At 36.4% G+C, this 21,528-nt stretch overlaps 1 protein-coding gene across 1 annotated transcript; it reads left to right on the forward strand.

Annotated features, from left to right (window-relative positions):
- Positions 1-1,568: 1,568 nt before the first annotated feature.
- On the forward strand, positions 1,569-20,778 carry LOC128992932 (26S proteasome non-ATPase regulatory subunit 5). The gene is made up of 12 exons (XM_054416677.1): positions 1,569-1,783; positions 3,721-3,865; positions 3,970-4,212; positions 6,585-6,837; positions 7,248-7,436; positions 8,060-8,169; positions 9,877-10,072; positions 10,224-10,301; positions 10,352-10,456; positions 10,608-10,712; positions 10,846-10,968; positions 20,503-20,778. Exons 1-12 carry the CDS (start codon positions 1,602-1,604, stop codon positions 20,709-20,711), a joined length of 1,938 nt encoding a protein of 645 aa, XP_054272652.1. The 5' UTR covers positions 1,569-1,601; the 3' UTR covers positions 20,712-20,778.
- The last annotated feature ends 750 nt before the right edge of the window (positions 20,779-21,528 follow it).

Here is a 21,528-nt window from a genome sequence, read left to right on the forward strand (position 1 = left end):
TTTTAATGTTTTCTACAAATATTTCCTGACTTAAAGCCATATAAGGTTGTCCATGATTATCTTCGTTATTGATAAACCTAAAGCATTCCGGCCGGTTTTCTCCTTCTCAAAATGCCTCGCTGTACAGGCAACACAGGTCATTGATAGAGGGCCAATTGAGGACGAAAAGTCGTTTTGGGGTAGTGTTAGGGCGCATTTGTAACCTAATAGTTGAGATTGTCCAGGGTCAGGTGCTGACTGTGATGAGTTAAGAACAGTTACGCGCCACTGTTCTGTAGCTGCGGTCGTCATCACAATTACGCCTCCTGCATATGTTTCGTTGTCTTCGCGTCGGAGGAATTTAAAAGAAAAAACAACAAATAAACAAATTATAGCTACAGAAAACAACGATAAATGCATAAATTTAAGTTACAGTCATGCTAGCACGATCCGTCATAGCGACACAAAACAACGATAAATACACAAATTTAAGATACAACCATACTAACACGATCCGTCTTGGGGGTTATGTTTACACAAACTCAAATAGTAAATAAATGTACTCAATGTTTTTCATTGAATTGAAAAATAAATAACAGCAATTAAATTATACAGCTGATCAAAATGTAAACAATTAAGTTCTTCATAAGGATAACATGGGAACTTTGAAAGCCACTGGGGCAGAGCCCAAGGGACTTTTTCAAAAATGTAAGGCCAGTTTGCAAATCTACGCGACACGCTCTTTCCAATGAGACGTCAATGGATAAAATCAGTTAAGAAATGGCGGAGGAGTTCAACCGACAAAGTTTCATGTAGCGTATTAATTATATAGATTTATGAACATAAATTTATTAAAATATTGAAAGTAACTCATACAGAATTGAAAATTGAAACAATATGAATTAAAATCTATATCTATACATTTTTAAGCGGAGTCAATTTTGTCATAGTCCAGTAATCAATCTTTCGTAAATACACAAATACCAATAGTTGCTTCCAAAAAACTCAGCTGTTACAACACCACTTGCGACGTTGCCAGTTCGAAGTCCGCGGCCCGTGCATCAGCAGACCCACAAATTAACCAAGATGAACTACTTATTCAGATTCAGATTTGACAAGGGTCAGGGTTCAGGGATGGAAAACCTACTTTTACCATTGGTTATATATAATGCATGCGTTAAATCAAAGATAGGCCTAAATATATTCCATTGTGTTGATTGGTCTATGGCTAGACCAATACTCATACTATTTACTAGAGCCCCAATTTTTAAAGTACAATATATATGCATCATGTATGTTTGGTCATTTGCACCTCTAGTAAAAAAAGGAATACGTGGAAACGTATATTATCATGTCACTTTTCAAATCTTTTATCATGGGACTTTTCAAATGATTTTAATCTTGGATGATATCGAAGATTTTGCGAGTAATTATAGAATCCTTGCGAGGAAAATCGAGGATTTCCGTAGTTTCATGCGGGGAAAACCAAAGAGGTCGGTTGGCAACACTGTCAAAAAGTTAGTTGTCCCTTCTTGTTTTGTTTTTGTTTTTTGGTCCCTTCTCCTCATTCTCAATTTGCTTTTGGTCAAGTTCACGTTCACGTTTTATAAACAAAACAAACCATGGGGAAAAACTTAGAGTGGTTTCAGAAGGCATTTTATAATATTTCTCATGACCAAGATGTGATAAGTAATTTATCTGAAATAAAAATTGCTCTCTCTGTTTTGAACTCCAGCCAGCTGAAGTACAATACATCAAGTTTGAATTTATCAGAAATCTTTGATTGTCTGAACAGTTCAGCTAAGTAAGTTTAGGTTATGTTTACAATGACTAATCATAACACACGTGTTTATTTATTTAGTATTATTGTTTTAGGTAGTAAGTAATGTTTGGAATATCAGTAGGTTAATCAGTAAACAAATTAAATAAGTTATTGTATTTAGCCTAAATTTAATTTCAAATGGTATTAGGCTAATGAATACAATTTGGCCTGACTGTATTTTATAGCCTACTCTTAAACATAGACCAAAAACATTTTAAATCTATAAGTATTCGTTGATTTTTAAAACTAGGATAAGTTAGTTGTGTTGTGTGAACTCGGGTCTGCCAATGAAGCGGAGCAAACAACAATAACTTATAGGGCCTAGCCAATAATTGTTCGGGTCATATTATCTTCGGGTACTTCCATATCTGTTGGCACAAGCAACCAAATGAAAATATCGATCAATATATCGTTTGGTTAGTTGGGTAAGGTTAACCTAACCTAACTAACCAAACGATATATCTAATTAAACAATCGAAATCAATATTACTCATTTGGTTGTTTGTGCCAACAGATGTGGAAGTGTACCCTAATCTTCTTGCTCAATAGGCCTTAAAATTTGTAGGTATCATAAAACATAATAACTTTGACGAACTTACATCATAACAACTTAACAACACTTTTATTGATCAATCAAAAATACTCCTTTAAAAGAGCAGGCCCTAAGTTATCGAATTCATTATAAACACACCGTTAAGATCTGAACGATAAATCTGTTAATATTGATATTTGGGATCAAACAACAAAAATATCAATATTTTGGAAAATCATCGATAATAATGAATGTTCCCTTTAACAGGAAAGTACCCAAGTTTGGTTAGGTTAGTTTAAGAACAGGTTCATTTTATAATTCATAGGCTATATATCCATAGACTAGCAGGCCTAGGCCTAATTGATTTTTAATCGATATTTTAATTTGATGGTAGGGTAGGCTCCCAGTTAAGAAACTGTACCCGTCTTTCCATCTCCTTTTACTTTACTATCCACTAACTGGTCTTATTGATGGTTGTTGAACACTCCCTATCGAAAATGGCTTTCAAACACTCTATAACTTAGTTCTTAGGATGTTTGTAGTTCACAGTGACAAGACATTTTATTGGCCGTTAAGTAATTACAAAATACCATAGGTCGTCAATTTTAAATACATAGCTACATAAAATAACACATTATATGGGGAGTCAGGTACGGTGTTGTATTGGCTTATGGACTATTAAACATGAATCATAAATAATATAAGGACAAAACAATTAATAAACATTTCAGAACAAAATAACAAAACAAGCCTGCCAAGTAGAACAGGGCAGGTCGCATATTCGAAGGTCGCTTGTAGCCTAGCAGGGAACCTGGACACACACACAATGGTGCTCAGTCAGTTGCTCTTCGGCTAACTTTTTAACTTACAGTGCTCAAATATATGCATGTAAGAATAAGGTTCATCCTGCGAATTACGATAGAATGGGAATCTAATCTAACGTCTGTGATGAGAATTATGAACAAATACTGGATTTTCTTTCTACTAGGGTCTTATTGTTTGATATTAATCTAATTTTGTTCCATCATTTCAATCTCACAATCAGTAAGTAAAGAAAAAGTAGTAATCAGCTGATTTTAGTCAGTATTCAAACTGTTGCTTATCTTGTGTGTCTTAACATTAAGTTAATTGCAACCTTTAAATAAGTCTTCCATCCGTTCATTCAACTCAACTACAAAATTGATTATATACCTAGTTAACTTTACCTAATAATTTTATCGTGCACCTAAATGCACTGTAATTTTTTTATTTTATGTTGTCACAAATACTGGAGACTGTAACAACATAGTTCCAAAACAAGGTGAATTTGATTTGTGATGTAAACAACTTATATTTTGGGAAAAAAGTCATTATTTCATTGTTTCAAATCTGAAAAATATTTTTTCAGAAACCAAATAGAGCTAGCATGTGAAGTCCTTAAAACATTTCTATCCGCTCTCGACCCGGCAGTTATTCTGAGTCAATATGGTGTTGCTGTGATTCGAGCTCTTAAACATCCAAATGTAGACGTCAAACAACTAGTTCTTGAAGAGGTGAGTTGGTAGACATTGGGGTGTTGCATTCACATTAAAATACATTTCATGGTGTGTTGGTATCATGTATATATAATCTAATTACTATGATATTTCTCCCCTAGTTGAACCGTGCAGCCTGTGAGAGTGATCTGGCCCCTCGCCTCAGTCAGGAGCAGGAGTTGCTGTTGTGTGTGGCCGAGTGTGTGGCTCACGAGGAGGTGGCAGTAGCTCGCAGCAGCATACAGTTCCTAGTTAGGCTCGGCTCATCAACAACGGGGCTAGCAGCTGTCTACTCCCCAGCCATGCTACATGCTCTAGCCGCTGTCTCACAAACAAACGATACCAATCGGTTCCGCGTATATGAGGTAGGAAAGTTATTGTTTTTGTTATTAGTATTTTTTGTGTATAAAAGCTACTGGAGTTTGAATATTTTGGTGGCACACCAGTACTGTTTAATGGTTCCTAGATTGGACCCTGCTCTGCTGTACCTAGGAGGATTAACAAGGAGAGGGCCGAGTATATGAATATACATGTTGCAGTAAGCCAGCTTTAGCAGAACTCTAGAGGGGCACGCGGAGCCGTAGAGTGGCAAAAAGTCGCAGCTATAACATGGTAGAGATAGGGAAAAACACGACGTGCGCTGTTTCGAATTAAAATTGTCGCTAACCTAAAACACCTGTGTTATTCACCGATGGCATTCTTAAAGTAACTTAAATTCCCTATCGAATGGTGAAAATCATTTCTACAAAAACTAATATGTATTATTTACTAGTGAAGATCAAAGTTGAATGAACTGTCTTGGACTTTGAACATATGATTACTTTAATTACGATATCGAAATAAATATGATGTATCTGTAGGCCTACAAATAATGAATTTATTTATTTTCCCAAAGACTTTCTAGAAATAATAATAGTATATTTATTTACCTATTAATATTTAATGGAAGTACTAAAAAAAAGAACCGTATTAACTTTTTTACATTTTTACAGTTTTTAAAACAAATTATTAAAATTAGGTTTTGAATTAAATTGCAATTTGGACGATGAAATAAATATTAAATTAGCATCCTAATTATTTTCTAAAATTTTTAATACCATTTTATGCTAGTTTTAAGGCATTTTTGTGCTAGCTGGATAATTTGAAATAGCCAAAGTCAAGAAAAAATTCAAAGCCCCGTTCACTTTTATTACACTCACAGCCGTTCCCCAATTAAATTATGAACATAAAAAGTAAAAAATTTTCCTAGCCATTAAATTTTTGATTGTTTTATATCATATTAAGCCATATTTTGAGAGCTTGATAAATTAAGAAATATCAAATAAACTTTGAGTAAAAAAAGAGTGAAATGTTTCAGTCCTCGCATCCCCTGATGCCACAAAGCGTAGGGTACGTATAGTTATTTTATAGTTTCATAACTTATTTAATTTCTTATTATGCATAAAGAGTTCAAATAGGTACTTATATTACTTTATAATTTGAGTATAGGATTATAAATGGTATAATCAATACTTTATAACACAATATTAGCAGGGCAATAAACAAAAACATTCATCCTTCAACCGTTATGTTTATTTAAAAACATATTAACTGGTCATCGTTGAATTTACTACCGTGGTATTTGTTCATGAATCATACATTCTTCCTCTTAGTTAGGTTTTTAATATTGCGATTCTAATTTAAGTTCTTAATTTTTTTCGCATGATGTAGTCTTAAATAAACTAAAGCTTTTAAATACTTGACTGCTATTTCAGTAACTAAATCTCTAATGTGACAATTCTAACGGTCCTAATTGGTTGATGAGTTCGGTTGCTGGTTCGGTTAGCCTAAAATATTCTATTACCGGTATGTAAAGTTTCTGAACACAGTTCCTCCCCAGTCCCCCCCCCCCCCTGGTACGGCGGGTGGTCGGGCTGGGGCTTCAACGAAAATCAAGCGTGTCCTCTCCTTAATGTTTAATCCTCCTAGTGCTGTACTTATTAAAGGAAGATCCTGATTAACGATACAGCATCTGGTCTTGGTCGATATTATAGCTTCACAAGGCGTCTCACTCCATTCTACACCTGTCCTTTTTTATATTTATGTTAAAATATGACCATTGTAATGAAATAAACGTAATTGTTTTTATACAGGGGTTTGGCCTTGTAATATCAGTGTCTTAAATTAAAAGTTTGTTCATTTCTTGCCATCTACTTACGTTTTAAATTGGATTTGGACAACAGAGCCTAGTTTGAAAAAAAAATGGTACAGACAATATAACTTATTATAAGCAATTGCAGGTGACAAATAAAATCAGCAGAGCTAAATAAACATTTATTTTACTAACTCTGCTATTTCTTATCCAAACATTTAAACTAGGCTACACTGGTCAAGCAATGTAGAAAACAAGGTTTCTCCTACCAAAACATTTAACTATACTTTCCTCAGAACGTAATTCTCAGGAGCAAGTTAGGCCCTAACTTAGTTCCTAAGAGCTGAAATTTAATAAGGAAGAATTAGTTGAGTTGGTACATGTATAAATTATCATAAAAATGCTAGAAATATTTAAGTTACCTAAACTCTAGTCTGAGCATCCTAAGTAGGCTTAATATTATGCTTAATATATGCTTAATATTCTAGCCTTGAACTGTCTATTGAAATAGGTATATATTTTATTTGTTTTTCGTCTGAATATACTCATTTGATTTTTTATTCAAAATTAGATTTAACACATTGAACCATCTGTGTGTTTAAACAGATTGCGGTTGAAATCAGTGTCAATTCAATACCGGGCTTGGAGGCGAGCAAGGCCAGCAACATCTTGGAGAGTCTGCTCTCAGAACTCAAAAAAGACGATGTGCTTCTTTTGCTCAACACGTTGGAGTTTATCACCAAGTTGGCTCTGACGTACCATGGTTTTGGTTATTTGGAGTCGCACGGAGTTGTGCATCATCTTTCCACTCAGATAAACAATATTGAGAATAATCCTTTGGCATCACTAGTGCTTTCAGGTGATTTTTCTTTTATTTTAGTTTACATATTTTGATGACTTTTGAACTAGTAAGTAACGCATGAAGTTAAAATACAGGGTGAATAAAAAAAAAGTAATAACTTTTTAAGACGATAATAGTGGCAAAACATACAAATTATTACAAGAGTATACAAGGTGTCCCTTAAGTAAGTAAAAGTACCAAAAATATAGGGATGATTTTAATGGGTCAAAATGGGATGAACATCAAGGATACACAGTAACAGCTTGGTATTATTTTGCCTGGCCTGTACAGCTAAAGCTGAGTCTGAAACTGAGTTTATTTTTGCTACCTTTTTAGCCAACTTATTCCCATCCATTCCTGATAGCACAGGTACTAGTTATATTATTTCTTGAACTGACTGTAGAAACATTTAAACTTCGATTTTTTAGGTTTGATCAAGTTTTTTGGCAATGTTGCTCAACTGCGACCCCAAGAGACATTTCGGGACTATCCAAGAGCTATAGAAACTATCTTCAAAACATTGAACAGCGACGACCAAAGTTTAGTGTGTGTGGCCTTAGAGACCATTGGGTTCATAGGGACTACTCCTGCTGGCAAGCGGACACTTCACAAGCAAGGTAACGTTGCTGTTGTAATTAGTGTTGCATACTTACGAGTAAACACATTTTTCAAAACTTAGCACATAACAGAAGTTTTCATGCCAATTTTGAAAATTAATTGTGACGTTAGGTAGATGTAAAATAGTTTCTGTCAAGATTCAAAAAAATAAATCTTGCCTATGAGGAAAGAAAACTGATCTCATTTTCACATGAATCCATCCAAAATTTGTTTTGGAATATGAATTTAATTTATTGTCATGTTCAGTGACAATCTTACAGGTTAGTTTGAGGGTGGAGCTGATCCAGAAGTTAAAGCACAAATTTCAGAGTCACCAATTACTATCTAGCTAGTGATAATGCTGTGATACTTTGAGCCCATTTTAATTGTAGTTAGATCGGTCTCCAAAACACAAAAATACACATCTCAGGTGAGAGGCACTTTGTCTGTAGTGGAGAATCCCTTCTACTAAAAGCAGTATGATAATGTAAGGTTTATTTACTTTCCTCATACCTTTGGTCTGATGCGGTTTAAAATTAAGAAAAAAATATCTGCTAAACAACCGCAAAATATGATTTTGTTGAAGTGCTTTACCATGTTAGATTAATTATTTTCATACATTAATTGGTCTTTGATGTTTTAGGAACTGTAATGAAGGGTGTAATGAAGAAATTGGATGAAATAGTTTTAAAGTGGCCTTCAGAAAGCAGGGTTCGAGGCTTGAACAGTTTGGCCAACCTTCTTAGATTAGAGGTAGATATTGCCAACCTTCTCACATTTTTCACAATCATTTCTCTAGGCTTTGACTTTTTTCGGTGTGTATAAAATCAATTAAATTTATGCACTAAAAAAGATGTTAATGTTAATTTGAAGGAAATTGTCCATGTAAAGACCAGAACAAAAGTAATAAAATGTTTATCCCACTTATGAAGAAGTACAGTATTTATTTTATTGTTTCAAAGGTTTTGATGGTAATTTATTCTCGTAGTATTTTTGTACAAAATTTTAAAGGTATCCGAAAAATCTGGTTGCAAATTAAATATGAGACTTAATCTGTTATATCCAAATTTTTTGGATAGGCTATGTAGCCTATTTAGACGTTTTGAACCGAAAACCTTCTAAACCATAACCATACAAAAAATAATGCAACATCAATCAATATAATATGTAACTGATTTATAAAATAATAAATATTGCACCATGATTGTGCAATACTGTATATTGTTGATGAAAAATGCAAATCATTATATTAATGTTTATTTACACTGTATTGCAGTGTTTGATTGGTTTGATATATATATATTATAAGCTTTTATTACCAACCTATTCCTTTATTAAGTATTTGGATGTTGTTCGGTCCAAACCCAAAAATATCCGATCCGAACCGAGCAGTAACTATCCGACTCGTATCTGATCCAAAATGAAATTTCACTACCTGCACACATCTACAAAATTACTTGCTTAGGAGGAGAACACAAATAGGCTCCCAATGAAAGAGGAAGGAAGTGCTCCTTATATGAATTAACTACCTATAGAGTTTTGCAGTTCCCTGATATTTTTAGGTTAGGTCAACAGTTGGCTCAAGGGATCAGTTTCGGACGGTTTGGGATAGAGCTGTCCCGAGCTTTTAATTTTGCTTTCAAAGAAAGTGTCAGCGAGAAAGTGCATCAGAAATTGACGATTTCTCCAGGATCAGGCCTATACTCACGGTTTAACCGCAATCCTAAGAGACCAAAAAGTCGGCATAATGCGAAAGATTTCAAAGTGACCGCAGAAGATGAATACGATATTGCCATGACCACAAAAGACTTTCAAGATTTCGCCGTGACCCTAGAAGATGTTTAGGATTTTGCAAATACCGCAGATGTTCCAGGGATCATATAAAATAGAATAGCCTAAGTATAAATTGGTTGTAGGCCTAGTGTTATATATATTTTAAATTTATATAGGCATAAATTAAAATATTTGAATATAAAATACCCGACTCCGCCTGAAGTAAAAATTCTGAAAACATAGACCCTTTAATTTAATTATGACGTTAGATTAGATTTCTATAACACTGACTCCTCAGAAGGTGAATTGTGACTGGAGGATGAGTTTTTAACAAATGATATTATAGCTTAAAGTTAAAGATGATTTGGTTCTAAAACAAGGAAAACCCTAACCAAGAATAACTGGGATATTTTTTTTCTCTATGCTGGTGTCAGTTTATGATATTATAGCTTAAAGTTAAAGATTATTTGGTTCTATAACAAGGAATACCCTAACCAAGAATAACTGGGATATTTTTTTTCTCTATGCTGGTGTCAGTTTATAAGATAGAATTTCATATGCTTTTAAGAGAAAGTGGTCCAAATCAATGTTTTAAGTCATATAAACTCGTAACCTGGTATCAGATGAGCACTAGATCCACTCAGCTGCAGCTCTATTGTATTATTACTTCTAACAAAACTTTTACAGCTCAGTGAACAAGAGTCAGAGCTTCTTGGGATATTGGAGGAGTGGTTCACAGAGATGGGTCCACCAGCACAGGTGATGACTCACATAGTTGATATGGCACGTCAGCCCTTCCCTGACATCAAGTTGGCAACAATGCTGTTGGTACAGGTGCTGGCAGAGCAGCCGTGGAGTCAGAGACTTATACATGACACACCAGGTAAGTGATGATTCATGTGGTAGATATGGTGTGTCAGCCCTTCCCTGACATCAAGTTGGCAACAATGCTGTTGCTACAGGTGCTGGCAGAGCAGCCGTGGAGTCAGAGACTTATACATGACACACCAGGTAAGTGATGATTCATGTGGTAGATATGGTGTGTCAGCCCTTCCCTGACATCAAGTTGGCAACAATGCTGTTGGTACAGGTGCTGGCAGAGCAGCCGTGGAGTCAGAGACTTATACATGACACACCAGGTAAGTGATGATTCATGTGGTAGATATGGCGTGTCAGCCCTTCCCTGACATCAAGTTGGCAACAATGCTGTTGGTACAGGTGCTGGCAGAGCAGCCGTGGAGTCAGAGACTTATACATGACACACCAGGTAAGTGATGATTCATGTGGTAGATATGGTGTGTCAGCCCTTCCCTGACATCAAGTTGGCAACAATGCTGTTGCTACAGGTGCTGGCAGAGCAGCCGTGGAGTCAGAGACTTATACATGACACACCAGGTAAGTGATGATTCATGTGGTAGATATGGTGTGTCAGCCCTTCCCTGACATCAAGTTGGCAACAATGCTGTTGCTACAGGTGCTGGCAGAGCAGCCGTGGAGTCAGAGACTTATACATGACACACCAGGTAAGTGATGATTCATGTGGTAGATATGGTGTGTCAGCCCTTCCCTGACATCAAGTTGGCAACAATGCTGTTGCTACAGGTGCTGGCAGAGCAGCCGTGGAGTCAGAGACTTATACATGACACACCAGGTAAGTGATGATTCATGTGGTAGATATGGTGTGTCAGCCCTTCCCTGACATCAAGTTGGCAACAATGCTGTTGCTACAGGTGCTGGCAGAGCAGCCGTGGAGTCAGAGACTGATACATGACACACCAGGTAAGTGATGATTTGTGTGGTTGGCAACACTTCTGTTGCTACAGGTGCTAGAGCAGGGTGAGGTTCATAACTCCAAGTTTTCATAACTCCAAGTACTTTTAAATACAACATTTCATAACTCCAAGTAAAATTATGTCCAAGTAAATTAAAACCAAAATATCATAAGACCAAGTTTCATAACTCCAAGCGTTCATAACTCCAAGATTCATAAGTCCAAGTTAAAATAAAACCAAGTAAATTAAAATACAAAATTTCATAACTCCAAACGTACAGATTTGCAAGGACCACAAGTCCAAGTTTCATAACTCCAAGGGTTCATAACACCAAGTGTCATAACTCCAAGTGACAATGGGTACAGTCCGTGCAGGAAACGATAACGTACGCACACACACGCACCCATTACACACACATGCTGCAAGAGAGTTTCCGATGTTGGCGAGACTATTTGAAGTGGTGCGTTCCCTGTCGCTTTGCACGTTCGTCTAAATTGTAATACAAAAATAGTGAGAGGATGAAATTTACATATTTAAATTCAGCGTAAACTGATGTTTAATACTATATAAATACAATTTAGTTCGTGCAGATGATTAATGTTTTATAATGGAAAATATGAAAAGGTTGTTCAATGTAAACATGAAAAAGTAAGTGAGCGAGGATTTTTTTTATTTTTTGGTCAGATGAAAACTTTCAGCGAGAAAAGTATAGATAATAAGATGTTCTTCAATTTTTGTTCCAAACATTTTTTCGTAAGACTTTTAGTTTGTCCAATAATCGACTTAGATGACCACCACGAGGTATGAATGAATTAGTTTACGCGTACGGTATTTTAGCAATTGCCGTCTTCCAACAACAATATTAAGGAAATACAGTATTAGTTCAAGTTTTAAAATTTCTAAACTATGAAAAATATTTAGTCTTAACTTCTTCAGCTGTATGTACGAAATTTCGAAATTTTTTCCACATAATATTCGTGGTGCACAACTCAAATAAGTCGTAGTGCCTTTTTTCCACTATTTTTCATCTCCTATTTTTCGGAAAAAATTTACACAGGATTAATCCAGGTTAAGGTTTCATCTTGTAGCATTCATTTGTAAATATAAAATTTGATTATAGTTACAATTACTTGTTCCCTCATAAATCTTTATTCCGAAACAAATATGAGAGTGTATGTTAGCAAAGTAAATTGTACGCAAAATGTCTGTAGTGCATAATGGGTTTAATAAAAAAATACCATATTCAAAATTTTAAAAATACTATCTACATTTGTATGATCCAAACAAGCGAATATAATCTATAGATAGGTCTAAACATTTGGATTTCGAGACTAAATTATCATAGAAATATGTTTTTGAGTAAATACATCTATACTTAATACCAGATTGTTTTATTTGAGTTAAATAGAAGGTATTTATCATTTAGGTATTATTTAAGTACCTTAATGAGTTAGGTACTTTAATATAAGAATTGATGTCGTCCAGTGGTCAAAACTCGACCACAATCCAAATAAAATATGAACTTATCTATATTTATCCCACGCTGAAAATCAAACATGTGATGATTGTGTACCAGTCTTCAATTTGTTTTGATTTTCTGTATATTTATCGTTGTTATTGCGTCACCAGAATTTTAACTCATAATCCAAATGTTAGTTTTTTTGTTTATGTTAAATTCGTTTTCGTACTTATTTTTCATCATTTTTTTAATTTATTAAGTTGTTCTGGTTATCTACAGGAAAATATGTTTCTAACAGTATGCGTAGATTTTCCTTGCGATGCACACGAGCTGAGAAAAGGGTCTTAAAGAAACATATTTGCCTATTAATATATAGATATAGCTAATACTTGTCATACCAATAAGGAGAATAAATAAGCAGACACAAGAAGGATCTTATTTAAGAAACATAATTTAATGTAGGCTATTCTAATAGCCAGTGAAATTTATTTTTGTAAACTTCACAAGAGAGATAATAGTAATAATAATCGAAAGTATATAGTAAAATTAGTGGGATTCTGTTAACTGCCGCAAACATTTTATCAGTACTGTTCACCTTCGTACTGTAGTACTGGCTCATCCCTTGCTTTGCTGGATACGTTACACGCACAGATCTGTAGTCTTATGTGGACGGGCAAATGTTAAAAATTTTTAACAGAGACCACACACCTCTTTGTTTCCCTAGTTGGTACACATAATTCTTCATCAAAACTCTATGGTTTTGGTATGACAATTATAACAATTGCTATAACAAAAAATATGGTATGGAGATAATAGGGGACCACTTGGCCCTATGCCCAACCATGTTAACAAAAGTACCTTTTTCTCAAAAACTATATGAGATATCATTTTGATTTTTTTTTTCTCTTTAAACCTTATACTTTGTTACACAAATAGAAGTAAACTACACAAATAGAAGTAAACTAGTTACCCATTAAATATTAGAAGTAATTTTTTTTTGTATCCATAGAAACGTCCAAAAAAAGAATTATTTTTTATATTTCTTAAATTTTTAAATTTATTATTATATGACTTATGACATTAATTTTACTTACATTTATACATTTCATATAGATGTACCTGGGGAAAAAATTTCAAGGAAATGGCATAAGTGGTTTTTGAGAAAAAGGTACATAAAGTTTGAAAATATTGATTTTCGGAAAACGAACAATAAAGACGACCCTTGAGCACAACAATCAACCCTGCGTACATTTGTAAAAAAAATATTTTAGCACTTTTAATTGAGATATTGTAATAAAATAAACGCCATTTTATTCAGAAAAGTCCATTCTTTTAAATAAAAAATAAATAAAAAATTTTTATTTTTTTCATATTTTTAGCCAAGTGCTCCCTTTAATTGTATACACAACATATGTAAGCAATATCAGTTGTGTGTTTTAGCTAATTTCCCATATAGGGAATAAGCTATTACCGTAGTGCTCATGTAAGACCTGGACCCGGACCGAATTAATTTTTGTTTTGAGAGCCCTATAGGCCAAAAACACCATCCGTTCCTTTTTTGTTACATTTTTTAGACAAATTAAAATATGATATTATGGAGCTATTTATGTTACAAGCGCTAATAAGTGGATGATACTTAAATAATTTGTAGAGAACGGATTGTCCAATTAATTTGTTTGTGGCGTCAAACCATATGTTTATGGGAGTAAGGAATCTGTTACCAATACTAACTAGTGTACATTTTGCTCGAATTCGAGCAAGGTACTGGTATTACAGAAATTATTTCAAAACAATAACAGTAATATTTACAATGAGTTTAAAAGAGTCAACTCAAAGCTTACTGGTGTGTATCATATGGAGATACTCACGATGTACATAACAGTAATCAACATTTCCTGTAAATATTTTATCATGTTTCATAACCTGTTATTGCTTTTTAATGTTTTCTACAATCATTTCCTGACTTATAGCCGCATAAGGTTGTCCATGTTTATCTTCGTTATTGATAAACCTATGCATGCTACCACCCTTGTCGCCAGCAGTAAGTTTACAAATTTAAGTAATTCTTTAATAAGGATAGAATCTGTTTTCATCACCATAAGGACTTCCTGTTGTCTGTCACAATTTTATTTGTTCAATTGGTGTATTTTTTGTTTAGTTGCAATAACGTTAGTTATATTTACCTGAGAAATGCAAAGTTAAAGACCTTCTGTTGTTCAGTTGATTTTTGTTTCCCTTAGCATTATATGAATAATAATTAAAAGCCTTCAGTAAAATGTTGGTAAGGGGCTCTTGGATATTTTCATAGGCTATTATTAAAATTGCTTGACTTTTATGAAAACATAGATTAATGTCATTGGCGTACCAGATTTATTTGGCTTTAGAGGGCTTTCCTCTGCAATAATCACAAAGTTAAGTCCATGTTTCCTAATAAAATTTGTAGCACTTCGGCTAACCCTCGTTCATAGTTTGTAGAAATCTGAATCTTGTAGGTGTTCTCCATTATACAGGCTAATGACGATAGTTAATTCTTTAAAAAAATATTATCTCTATTTCTTCTACTAGGGGGTGTTCTATGACTTTTAATGTTTCTATAAGTTGCAAATGGGTTCTTTCAATGATTTATTTTTTAAAGATCTAATTTTTGTATGACACTTTTTTTTGAAATGCGGCTTAAATATTGACAGCAATTAAATTATACAGCTGATCAAAATTTAAACATTTATGATCTTCATAAGGATAACATGGGAACCTTTAAAGCCACTGGGGTAGAGCCCAAGGGACTTGTTCAAATCCAGTTCAAGGCCAGTTTGCAAATCTACGCGACAGCTCTTTCCAATGATACGTCAATGGATAAAATCGGTTAAGAAATGACAGAGGAGTTCAACCGACAAACTTTGTGTTCGCGTATTAATTAGATAGATATACGTAGAGTAGAGTCTATCACGTTTCGTTTAGCCTACAGGCAGGAAATGTCGCTCATTACGAAAATATTAATTAATTATTTTAATAATGACTCTAGAGAAGAGTTAGAAAATTAAAATGTGTAGAACAATACAGCTAACAAAAGTGGTCCTGTAACATTTGGGCATAACTTGAACCCATATGACATTATGGATCCTTTCATGTTCTGGAATTCTCGGCGAGTGCCCGAGCTGCTCCAGCAAGGTGGTTAGGTTGAGCCTGTTTTGGAAAGTGGATAAAAATGTACACTTACACGCCCATTATTGTTAAAAAAATTGCATAAGCCGTTATAACGTTAAAATGTGTATAAAGAAATATGAGCTATAACTGTATTCAGTGAGTGTTTGGATTTAAGCACCCTTCCCCCCCCCCCCTGCTATCTGCTCAATATTGCAAGCAGACAACTGCATTGTACACCTAGTGTAAATTACCTGAAATGTAAAGTTAAAACATGTGTATTACAAAGTATAGGGTGTTTTCAACTCCCCACGTGAGTGTTAATGTTTCGTAAAAAGTACAAGTTCCTGTATAAGGTAATGTTTTTCTTTTTGCGAAAGACTCTAAAAGTAATGAAAGGACATTTTTTATTTACATTTATTTCGATAACAAAAAAGTGTTTTTGACATATAAATAAATTTGTTTGCACAAAACTTGTGTGTATTACGTTCCCCCCCCATAAAAACTGTTTTTTTAGTAGTACATTTTAGGGAAAAATAATACCTTTACCATTCACAGACATAACATAATCTTTTAAAAATTATATATTTTCCGGGTAGTACATATGCTAGTTATTCAATATCAAACAGTTCAATGACAAAATACATATTTTTTTAATACAACAGGTTTATATGCAAAACTTGACCAAATACACACAAATTGCAGTTGGTAAAAGAAATATATTATTTACATTGTATAACGTAAAATAAATAACTCTTTCATATTGGAAACAGTATACAGTAAAATAAACTTAAATAACAACAACAAATGTTATTTACCAATTATTAGTGTTAATACAATTATAACAAATATGTAATAACGGGGTGTCAAAAACACCCCACGCGAGTACATACGTTAGTAAAACCCGCGCGAGTAGTTAAAGGTTAAAGTACCTTTAGCATAGAAGTAAGAAGTATAGCAATTAATTAATCTGTAAGTATATAACAAAATTACATAATCGTTTGACAGGCGACGGTAGGTATATAGATACAATGATGCGGCAAAGGCTGCTGACAGTATTACAGCGGAGCGGACAGCGCAGGAACTTGTGGCGCTGACTGTACTACACATTCCACTTGGAGATATGAGACTCCACTCAACTTTTGGAATTATGAGATTCTGGCTTAATTTTTACTTGGACTTATGAAACTTTGGAGTTATGATATCTTGGACTTATGAAACTTTGGAGTTATGATCACTTGCACTTATATTTTTCTTGGAGTAATGAAATTATCCCTTTTCGGGTACTTGTAGTTGTGAAACTTTGGATTAAATATAATTTGGAGTTATGATCTCTTGGACTTATGAAACTTTGGAGTTATGATCACTTGGAGTTGTGAAACCTTGGAGTTATGAGATGATCCCCTAGAGCAGCCGTGGAGTCAGAGATTGGTACATGACACACCAGGTAAGTGATGATTTGTCTGGTTATGGTGTGTCAGCTCTTCCCTGACATGAAGTTGGCAACACTGCTGTTGCTACAGGTGCTGGCAGAGCAGCCGTGGAGTCAGAGATTGGTACATGACACACCAGGTAAGTGATGATTTGTCTGGTTATGTTGTGTCAGCTCTTCCCTGACATCAAGTTGGCAACACTGCTGTTGCTACAGGTGCTGGCAGAGCAGCAATGGAGTCAGAGACTGATACATGACACACCAGGTAAGTGATGATTTGTCTGGTTATGTTGTGTCAGCTCTTCCCTGACATGAAGTTGGCAACACTGCTGTTGCTACAGGTGCTGGCAGAGCAGCCGTGGAGTCAGACTGGTACATGACACACCAGGTAAGTGATGATTTGTCTGGATATGGTGTGTCAGCTCTTCCCTGACATGAAGTTGGCAACACTGCTGTTGCTACAGGTGCTGGCAGAGCAGCAGTGGAGTCAGACTGGTACATGACACACCAGGTAAGTGATGATTTGTCTGGTTATGTTGTGTCAGCTCTTCCCTGACATGAAGTTGGCAACACTGCTGTTGCTACAGGTGCTGGCAGAGCAGCCGTGGAGTCAGACTGGTACATGACACACCAGGTAAGTGATGATTTGTCTGGTTATGTTGTGTCAGCTCTTCCCTGACATGAAGTTGGCAACACTGCTGTTGCTACAGGTGCTGGCAGAGCAGCAGTGGAGTCAGACTGGTACATGACACACCAGGTAAGTGATGATTTGTCTGGTTATGTTGTGTCAGCTCTTCCCTGACATGAAGTTGGCAACACTGCTGTTGCTACAGGTGCTGGCAGAGCAGCAGTGGAGTCAGACTGGTACATGACACACCAGGTAAGTGATGATTTGTCTGGTTATGTTGTGTCAGCTCTTCCCTGACATGAAGTTGGCAACACTGCTGTTGCTACAGGTGCTGGCAGAGCAGCCGTGGAGTCAGACTGGTACATGACACACCAGGTAAGTGATGATTTGTCTGGTTATGTTGTGTCAGCTCTTCCCTGACATGAAGTTGGCAACACTGCTGTTGCTACAGGTGCTGGCAGAGCAGCAGTGGAGTCAGACTGGTACATGACACACCAGGTAAGTGATGATTTGTCTGGTTATGTTGTGTCAGCTCTTCCCTGACATGAAGTTGGCAACACTGCTGTTGCTACAGGTGCTGGCAGAGCAGCAGTGGAGTCAGACTGGTACATGACACACCAGGTAAGTGATGATTTGTCTGGTTATGTTGTGTCAGCTCTTCCCTGACATGAAGTTGGCAACACTGCTGTTGCTACAGGTGCTGGCAGAGCAGCCGTGGAGTCAGACTGGTACATGACACACCAGGTAAGTGATGATTTGTCTGGTTATGTTGTGTCAGCTCTTCCCTGACATGAAGTTGGCAACACTGCTGTTGCTACAGGTGCTGGCAGAGCAGCAGTGGAGTCAGACTGGTACATGACACACCAGGTAAGTGATGATTTGTCTGGTTATGTTGTGTCAGCTCTTCCCTGACATGAAGTTGGCAACACTGCTGTTGCTACAGGTGCTGGCAGAGCAGCAGTGGAGTCAGACTGGTACATGACACACCAGGTAAGTGATGATTTGTCTGGTTATGTTGTGTCAGCTCTTCCCTGACATGAAGTTGGCAACACTGCTGTTGCTACAGGTGCTGGCAGAGCAGCAGTGGAGTCAGACTGGTACATGACACACCAGGTAAGTGATGATTTGTCTGGTTATGTTGTGTCAGCTCTTCCCTGACATGAAGTTGGCAACACTGCTGTTGCTACAGGTGCTGGCAGAGCAGCAGTGGAGTCAGAGACTGATACATGACACACCAGGTAAGTGATGATTTGTCTGGATATGGTGTGTCAGCTCTTCCCTGACATGAAGTTGGCAACACTGCTGTTGCTACAGGTGCTGGCAGAGCAGCAGTGGAGTCAGACTGGTACATGACACACCAGGTAAGTGATGATTTGTCTGGATATGGTGTGTCAGCTCTTCCCTGACATGAAGTTGGCAACACTGCTGTTGCTACAGGTGCTGGCAGAGCAGCAGTGGAGTCAGACTGGTACATGACACACCAGGTAAGTGATGATTTGTCTGGATATGTTGTGTCAGCTCTTCCCTGACATGAAGTTGGCAACACTGCTGTTGCTACAGGTGCTGGCAGAGCAGCAGTGGAGTCAGACTGGTACATGACACACCAGGTAAGTGATGATTTGTCTGGATATGGTGTGTCAGCTCTTCCCTGACATGAAGTTGGCAACACTGCTGTTGCTACAGGTGCTGGCAGAGCAGCAGTGGAGTCAGACTGGTACATGACACACCAGGTAAGTGATGATTTGTCTGGTTATGTTGTGTCAGCTCTTCCCTGACATGAAGTTGGCAACACTGCTGTTGCTACAGGTGCTGGCAGAGCAGCAGTGGAGTCAGACTGGTACATGACACACCAGGTAAGTGATGATTTGTCTGGTTATGTTGTGTCAGCTCTTCCCTGACATGAAGTTGGCAACACTGCTGTTGCTACAGGTGCTGGCAGAGCAGCCGTGGAGTCAGACTGGTACATGACACACCAGGTAAGTGATGATTTGTCTGGTTATGTTGTGTCAGCTCTTCCCTGACATGAAGTTGGCAACACTGCTGTTGCTACAGGTGCTGGCAGAGCAGCAGTGGAGTCAGACTGGTACATGACACACCAGGTAAGTGATGATTTGTCTGGTTATGTTGTGTCAGCTCTTCCCTGACATGAAGTTGGCAACACTGCTGTTGCTACAGGTGCTGGCAGAGCAGCCGTGGAGTCAGACTGGTACATGACACACCAGGTAAGTGATGATTTGTCTGGTTATGTTGTGTCAGCTCTTCCCTGACATGAAGTTGGCAACACTGCTGTTGCTACAGGTGCTGGCAGAGCAGCAGTGGAGTCAGACTGGTACATGACACACCAGGTAAGTGATGATTTGTGTGGTAGATATGGTGTGTCAGCCCTTCCCTGACATTATGTTGGCAACACTTCTGTTGCTATAGGCGCTGGCAGAGCAGCCGTTACATGACATACTACATACTAGGTAAGGCAAAGCAATCCCAGAATTATGGGAAGATGAAAAGTTGATTCAGGAGTGTGTTATTTTATTTAATATTTAATCATTGTTGGTGTTTATTATGAATTTGTTTTGCCCTCGTGATTGCAAATAAATCCAGTGTTTTATTATGCAGGAATTATTTTTTTGTTTAAATGGATCTAATGAATGATATTACTTGTAGATGTGGATTTTAGGTAAAAAAATAAATTCCTGAATCTTTGTTTAATGATGCTGCAAAATTAGTGTTAATTAATTGTAAGGTTACTGAATTCACTCATTTTCACTTTTTTATTAATTCACTTTTCTTAGGATTTAATCAGTAGTATCTTAGTAGGCGAGTTCTATATTAAACTTTAAAGCCTCCCAGCACGGTAAAAATACTTAGTTATGTACAATTTCAGGTCTGGTAGAACTGCTGTTGGATAGAGAAGGGAGCTCGACAATGCAGGAGAAGGCAGCCAGGTTTGCAGTGATTAACATTTTGGCAGAATCCCCAACTTCGGAAACTATATTTGGCGAAGAAACTGTGAAAAGATTCAAGAGGTTCACTGAGGAAGGAGCTGTTTACGTTCCAATCCAGACTGAAGTAGCTATTGAAAAAGCTGACTGAACTAGAGATAAGGATTGTATTATTGTATTATTTTTGTAAGACTTAATAAACTGTTTATTAAAGTTTATTTGTATTGGTGTTCATGTAAGTTAAAACCCACTTTACTACCTTAAACAAAATGTATTTTGGAAATTTAAGGTTTAAGTTGAACAATTTTAGAACAGTTAGTTTGGTACCGCACTATATTCAATTCTGCTCACCACACTTTTTTGTCTTCTGGCCATTTTTTTATGGATAAGTTGGCAGCAGGCTCACCTTACTGACGAAAATAGATGAAAATGCACAAATAAACACATCAAATTTTCATAGCTACTAGCTCCCTCTTCAGTAGTAGTAGTCATCTTTCTATGTTACCAATCACCAGTGTTTTGTTGGGTACCCAATCAAGACGTAATTACAACCGTATCCTGTGATCACTGTTTTGTTAGGGTTCCCATACGCCAAAATACTCTTTTTCAAAATTTTACTCATGTGTGGCTAATTCACATAAAAATGTTCTGATTTTGATTAAATATGGAACTTAACATCTATTTGATTTGCTCGGAAATTCGCTAAGTCGGAAGGTCTGCTGCGGCGGGGGTATTTCTGTTCTGACAGTGTCGTGGTTTTGTGGTGAAGGATTTGAGGGGTTATACTATATCTCAAGTTGTTACTGGAAACATTAGGCCTACAATATCTCCAACCTCACTAATGAACTATTATTTGATATTGTCTCATTTTCCATTCAGCTTTTATAGTCTTGATATGCCATATATTAACTAATTTCTTAAGGCTACCTTGATTAAGTCAATACCAGTAATACAAGTTATTTCATTGC

This window comes from Macrosteles quadrilineatus, unplaced genomic scaffold (assembly GCF_028750875.1).
Source record: "Macrosteles quadrilineatus isolate MER2022 unplaced genomic scaffold, UCM_ALF_1.0 Scaffold_4__1_contigs__length_99947679, whole genome shotgun sequence".
Classification (NCBI taxonomy): domain Eukaryota; kingdom Metazoa; phylum Arthropoda; class Insecta; order Hemiptera; family Cicadellidae; genus Macrosteles; species Macrosteles quadrilineatus.

Excerpts from the sequence above, each read along its gene's own strand:
- LOC128992932 (XM_054416677.1), top strand. The coding sequence starts at position 1,602 with ATGGGGAAAAACTTAGAGTGGTTTCAGAAGGCATTTTATAATATTTCT. Across the intron at positions 10,302-10,351 it reads GCTGGCAGAGCAGCCGTGGA|ATATGGCGTGTCAGCCCTTC; the intron begins GTCAGAGACTTA and ends TTCATGTGGTAG. Across the intron at positions 10,713-10,845 it reads ACTTATACATGACACACCAG|TGATGATTCATGTGGTAGAT; the intron begins GTAAGTGATGAT and ends ACACCAGGTAAG.